The 7,072-nt window shown below is 46.8% G+C and overlaps 1 protein-coding gene across 1 annotated transcript; it reads right to left on the reverse strand.

The window, feature by feature from the left end:
• Positions 1-3,333: 3,333 nt before the first annotated feature.
• LOC126195740 (bromodomain-containing protein DDB_G0280777-like) lies at positions 3,334-5,118 on the reverse strand. The gene is made up of 2 exons (XM_049934367.1): positions 4,669-5,118; positions 3,334-4,587 (listed from the first exon to the last, which is right to left on the reverse strand). The coding sequence occupies exons 1-2, from the start codon at positions 5,116-5,118 to the stop codon at positions 3,334-3,336; spliced, it is 1,704 nt and encodes a 567-aa protein (XP_049790324.1).
• Between the last annotated feature and the right edge of the window lie 1,954 nt (positions 5,119-7,072).

Here is a 7,072-nt window from a genome sequence, read left to right on the forward strand (position 1 = left end):
TCTCGCTGCTCCTTGGGTTTCCATGGGTGGGAGGGCTTCACTGACCCAGTCTCTGGGACTGACGATGAGCATGAAGCCCTACGACCAGCTGCTTTTGAGCTCTTCAGCCACTGGCTGGTGGCTTCTTTTCCACTAGCAGAAACCTGGGAAGCGAGTGATCCAAAGAACTGCTTCCTAGCGAGAGAAGTTGAAGAAGACTTGCGCTTCTCCAGCTTAGAAGTGGAGACAGACGTCCCCAATGGTTTGGGGGGGGGGGGGGGGGTTGCTTCTGAAGTATGTGGTGTGGGAACATCAGGGAGTGGAATGCCCCCCATCAAGGGGGCAGGTGTAGTCTTCCAGCTCTGAGAGGTTACTGGGGTTGGCGGAGCTGATGGGCCCAGTGTAGGTCATATGGTCCAGGGTCTTGTACTCCATAATTTTCCTTTCTTTCTGGAGAATCCTGTATTCTGGCAAGAAAGGCAAATGGTGCTCTCTGCAGCTGACACAGATGGGAGGCGGGGCATGTGGAGTATTGGGATGTGATGGTCGTCCACAAATCTCAACATGTGATGCTGGAAGTGCAACGGAAAGACATATGGCCGTACTTCCAGCACTTAAAGTACCGCATTGGGGGAGGTATATGGGGCTTTACATCACAGTGGTAGACCATCACCTTGACCTTCTCGGGCACTGTATCACCTCCAAAGGCCAAAATGAAGCCACCGGTGGCAACCTGATTATCCCTCAGACCCCATGGACGCGCCAGATTTACTGTACACCTCGCTGCTCTAAATTGGTGCGCAGCTCATCGTCAGACTGCAAAAGGAGGTCGCTGTGAAACATTATTCCCTGGACCATATATAAGCTGTTACGGGATGTGATGGTACAGAAACATCCCCAGCTATTCTCAAGCGAGTAACGCCCGTGACTGGCTAGAGGATGCTGTTTTGATCAAGACTGACCCAGATCTCATTTTTGACAATCCCTTCACCTCCCCAAACTTGTCTTCTAAACGCTCAGCAAAAAACTGAGGCTTCATCGTCATGAAGGATTCCCCATCAGCTCTCTAACATATGAAGGTACTGAAGCGAGTAAGAGTCACTGCCATCCTTAGCCTGACATTCCTCCCATGATGTGGCCAGAGAAGGGAACGATTTGGGGGTCATACTTCTGTACATTGAATTGAGCTCGTGAATGCTTAAAGACTGCTGGTGATTCACCACCAGCAAGAGATGTTGGGCTACACTTCGTGTGTCATCCACCCTGATGCCACCCACTCTGACCAGTGGCCCTCCCCACAGGCACCATCCAGCCACAGTGAAGGCCACCTGACAGGATGGCCATTGCCCAGAGTCCGAATGCCCCAGAGGGATGGGCATCTACCCCTTAGCATATGTGGGGAGTTAAGGGCACAGGTATCAGCAGAGCGATCCCTGTGTGGTCAGGAGGCTACAACCAACAGGGAACATGGTGGCCCCCACAACAACGGACTAGCTACCATGCTGGATATGAGGTGCAAAGAAGTCCACAGTCATCGTCGACACAGAAAGGCCGGCCGCGGTGGCCGTGCGGTTCTGGCGCTGCAGTCCGGAACCGCGGGGCTGCTACGGTCGCAGGTTCGAATCCTGCCTCGGGCATGGGTGTGTGTGATGTCCTTAGGTTAGTTAGGTTTAAGTAGTTCTAAGTTCTAGGGGACTTATGACCTAAGATGTTGAGTCCCATAGTGCTCAGAGCCATTTGAACCATTTTTTCGACACAGAAAGCGGCAGTGCATAGTGCATGGTGGAAAATGCACCCAGGAAGGTGTCCTCCCAAGAGATGGAGAATGAACGGGACTGAAATGCGACAACGAGAAAGTGGGCGGAATGCACGATGGACAAAATGCACCATGTAAGGTGCCCTTCCCCAGCTGGCTCGCTCTTTGGGAAAATTTTGAAAAATGGAGTTCAAACCCTACAGGGGACCATCACAAAGGCTGAAACATGACAGACTCCTTATAGTCGCCTCTTACGACAGGCAGGAATACCTCGGGCCTATTCTAACCCCCAGACCCGCAGGGGGTGCCCTGATGACAACAAACTTTCCAAGGCAAATGTATGTAACTTGTATATGTACTCATTTTCCGAAATGGCAAAGAAATGGCTTATCAACAGCCTAGGGGATTTTCGACAGAATTAAAACAAGCTCTGAAGGCAGGTCACGAGTCGTGCCTGTATAGTTCCGCGGGTAGGCGACAGTTTCCGATTCTAGTCTCTGTGTGGCACATAGTTTTAAACTGCCAGGAAGTTTCACACCAATATTAATGTTAAGCACATCGTTTTCGATGTTGCTAAGCTAATGGTGACATTCTTGGTTACGCTACACGTTGGGTAGATGTGGAGGGAGAGGCTTGTGATAATAATCTAGAGGATATGAAGTTAACTGCAAACGTCGTAAAAAATGTGGGTAAGTAACAGGGCAATATAAAAAAATTCATAGCTAACATACTGAAATTACCATCTTTATCACCACCACCACCACCACCACCACCACCACCACCACCACCACCACCACCACCACTACTACTACTACTACTACTACTACTACTACTACTTATTATTATTATTATTATTTCTTTACTTTCTCAGACGTTAAGTCTGGTTAAAAATGGAAAGTGACACGGACCTTGATCAAGCGTCACTTCCTTTTAACTGTACGGTATATGTTATATTGCATTTAGGAACTTTCGGGTAATTGAACATGTATCAATAATTACAGATTTCTGTAGTTGTATGTATAAGTTTGGATGTAGCTGTATTGCATTGATGTACTGGTGGATATTGTGTGGTATGACTCCTGTAGTTGATAGTATAATTGGTATAATGTCAACTTTATCTTGATGCCTCATGTCCTTGACTTCCTCAGCCAGTCGGATGTATTTTTCAATTTTTTCTCCTGTTTTCTTTTGTATATTTGTTGTATTGGGTATGGATATTTCGATTAGTTGTGTTAATTTCTTCTTTTTATTGGTGAGTATGATGTCAGGTTTGTTATGTGGTGTTGTTTTATCTGTTCTAATGGTTCTGTTCCAGTATAATTTGTATTCATCATTCTCCAGTACATTTTGTGGTGCATACTTGTATGTGGGAACGTGTTGTTTTATGAGTTTATGTTGTAAGGCAAGCTGTTGATGTATTATTTTTGCTACATTGTCATGTCTTCTGGGGTATTCTGTATTTGCTAGTATTGTACATCCGCTTGTGATGTGATTATTATTATGTGATGTGATTATTAGCATTATCATTATCATTATCATTATTATCATTATCATTATTATTATGACTGTTGAGTATTCACAATATACGACACGGTGCCTTACCCTGGAAGTTCCTGAAGATTGTGGTTGCAGGAGTGTCCCAGGAAGAGCTTCTCACCAACCGACCTGAAGCAGGAGCCATCGTTCAGCCACTCCGACAGAAACTTTCCTGGTTTTATCCACCAAGGGACGTCCACTGCATTTCCAGAATGCTTAGAAACTGCCTCCGCTGGTTCCGCAAGAGAAGATTCGCGGCACTTAATCTCCTCGTCCATTTCCTCGAACTCATCTTGCCAGAATTCTTCCAGAGTCGAACGCATCCTCAATGGCGCCAAAGATTGAGTTTGCTGCTGTAGCTGGCCCTCCGCCTCGAGGTCTTCCAACATCCTCTTACGCTGCTCTTTCCCTGGGTACGCAGGTACCATTTGTGACACTGCAGACTCGACACAACTCTTCAGATTAGGAAGGAGTTCTCGTTCCACTTCATTTGCTAGGTTTGCCTGCTGCTTTTTATAGTTATTCGCCTGCTGCTCTCGAGAAGAATTCCAATGCTCGTCTTCTGGTGATGTATGTGGAGTGTTTGCCGTGTTACTCACTTGATTACGATGGGGTGATGTACCTGTCTGCTGCTGAGGAAACGTCTGCTGTGACACACCTACCTGCTGAGCCTTCTGCTCTGGTTCTCCACATCGCTGTAACAATGGCGCCAGTGGCTCGTCTTTCTGGACTACTGCTACTCGCTTGCCTCCGCCGTGACTTTCCACCTGCTGCTGACGCTTGCCTGTTGGCTGGAGTAGTGAAGTCCGCAATAAGCTGACATTTTGCTGATGCGACACTGTTTCCTGAGGACTGATACTTTTGATGTGTGGGACTTTAAACGGCTGATTTACTTGTCGCTGCTGCAATACAGGACTAGTTGCACGATTTGGGTCCTGTACCACTTGGGCTACAATCTTTTGTTGCCCAGTACTATTCTTTGCTAGCAACAGCCGTACTTCGCGACCTTGGGTATTCTGAAGCACGTTCAGTGGTGGACTGACTTGGGAAGGCTTAGTTTGTTGAGCCTGTCCAGTGTGGTTCTGAACCAGAGTCTGGTATGGTGTTGCAGACTGGAGCTGCAGGCGCACTACTCGTGTTCCCACTGCATTTTGGTTTAACACTATCTGTCGCGATGGTCCAGGTTGACTACCTGCCAGCGCAGGCCACTGTTGGCCTGATACCAACCTCACTACCAGCGGCTCTCCATTGCGTTGAATACCCACTTGCAGAGGCTGTGAGTTCTGTGCAGTTCCATGAGCTCGTTGAAGTGGCACCTGTAATACAGTTTGCCGCTGCTGACATTGCTGTTGCTGCTGCTGCTGCATCAATTGCTGCTGATGTTGCTGCTGCTGCTGCAGCAATTGCTGCTGATGTTGTTGTTGTTGTTGCTGTTGCTGTTGCTGCAGCAGCAATTGCTGCTGATGTTGCTGTTGCTGCTGCTGCAGCAATTGCTGCTGATGTTGCTGTTGCTGCTGCTGCTGCTGCTGCTGCAGCAGCAATTGCTGCTGATGTTGTTGTTGCTGTTGTTGCTGATGTTGTTGTTGCAATCGTTGCTGTAACTGTTGCAACTGTTGCTGTTGTAGCAGTTGCTGCTGCTGCATACGCTGCTGCTGTTCCACCTGCTGCTGCTGCTGCTGCTGCTGCTGGCGACGTAGTTGTTGCACCTGTTGCTGGTTTTGCTGTTGCTGTGATATCGTAGTTGTGCGATTCATAGCTTGTGTGCTGGGCTGTCTATAATCTGTCCTCACTACACCTTGCTGCGACTGTCCCCTAGCAATGAAATTTCGTCCTTTGCCAACAGGCATGTTTCGAATATTCACTTTTAATTTGCCCAATATGGCGTCCTGCGTCGATCTTCTGCTGATATTAACACGAGAAGCTCTGTTTCTGAATGCTTAAGTTTCTTCCTAAGGGATCTTCGTATGATATGCAGAAGAAAGATGATGAGCAGTATTTTTCAGCAGCCTGAAAGTCAAAGAAAGCATGATTAGCTGCTTGGTCAGAACAAACACACCTTCCAAAATAATCAATTTACTTACCTTACTTTAATATCAACACATACCTGTATTTAACTCAATTTAAGCTGTACACTGACCAGCTTCACAGAAAACACAGAAAGGTCTTTAAATTTTGATGTGTTCCTATGAGGAGAGTAAATCACCGCACTTACTGACATGAATCTGATATGTGCTTTCTTATTATCCTCCTGATTTCCTCTCCTGAAGTATAGCGTGCGCACACTAAATTATCTGCTCAATATATGCTGCATACCTACCCATCACATGTTAGGGAAAACTTTTTTTCTTCTATTCCTTCATTCCCTACTCCTGATTCCTCGACCCATTATAGCAGATTTTGTTCTGTCCAGGCAAATATTCCACTAAGCTGGGAAAAGGAACACAGTGAATATATGGGGCAATATATGCAATTCTGGTATTGGCTTCGGCAAGAAGAATCCCCCTAAATCCTTGACTGTAACTGTTTACAAATATTTCTGGGACAACGCTACCCATTCTCACAGACTAAGCATTAACTTGTCTACGACGCACACACGCACTCTGAAGCCCCAAAGAAACTGGTATAGGTATGCGTATTCAAATGCAGAGACATGTAGACAGATCGAATACGGCGCTGCGGTCGACAACGCCTATGTAAGACAAGAAGTGTCTGGCGCAGTTGCTAGATCGGTTACTGCTGCTACAGTTTCAGGTTTCCCAGATTTAATTGAGTTAAAACGTGGTGTTATAGTCGGCGCACAAGTGTACTGTGAATATCAGGAATCCGGTAAAACATCAAGTCTCCGACATCGCTGCGGCCGGAAAAAGATCATCCAAGAATGAATCAACGAGGACTGGAGAAAATCTTTCAGCGTGACAGAAGTGAAACCCTTCCACAAATTGCTGCATAATTCAGTACTGGGTCATCAGCAAGTCAGCACAGGAACCATTGAATGAAACATGGTCCATATCGGCTTTCGGAGCCGAAAGCCCACTTGTGTACTCTTGATGACTGCACTACATAAAGCTTTAAGCTTCGCCTGGGTCCGTCAACACCGACATTGGACTGTTTATGACAGGAAACATGTTGCCTGGTCGGACGAGTCTCGGTTCAAACTGTGTAGAGCTGATCGACGTGTACGGGTATGGAGACAGTCATGAATCCATGGACCCCGCATGTCAGCAGGGGACTGTTCAATCTGGTGGAGGCTCTGTAATGATATGGGACCCCTAATACGTCTAGATATGACTGACGGGTGACACGTACGTAAACATCCTGTCTGCGCAAGGGACATGAATTGATGCAAGTGACCATTCTGACGGCCTTCGGTATTTCCAGCAAGACAATGCGACACCCTACACATCCAGAACTGCTAGAACTGCTACAGATTGGCTCCATAAACGCTCTTCCGAGTTATACACTTCCGTTGGCCACCAAACTCCCCAGACATGAACATTATTGAGCTTATCTGGGATGCTTTGCAACGTGCTGTTAAGATTAGATCCCCATCCCCTCTTTTGGTTTTATGGACAATCCTGCAGGATTCAGTATGTCAATTCCCTCCAGCATTACTTCAGACATTAGTAGAGTTCATGCCACGCCGTAATGCGGCACTTTTGCGTGCTAACTGGTGCCCTACACGGTATTAGGCAGGTGTACCAGTTTATTTGGCTCTTCAATGTGTGTGTGTGTGTGTGTGTGTGTGTGTGTGTGTGTGTGTGTGTGTGTGTGTGTGTGTGGTGATATATAATTTGACTTTTT

The sequence above is a fragment of the Schistocerca nitens genome, chromosome 7 (assembly GCF_023898315.1).
Source record: "Schistocerca nitens isolate TAMUIC-IGC-003100 chromosome 7, iqSchNite1.1, whole genome shotgun sequence".
NCBI lineage: Eukaryota > Metazoa > Arthropoda > Insecta > Orthoptera > Acrididae > Schistocerca > Schistocerca nitens.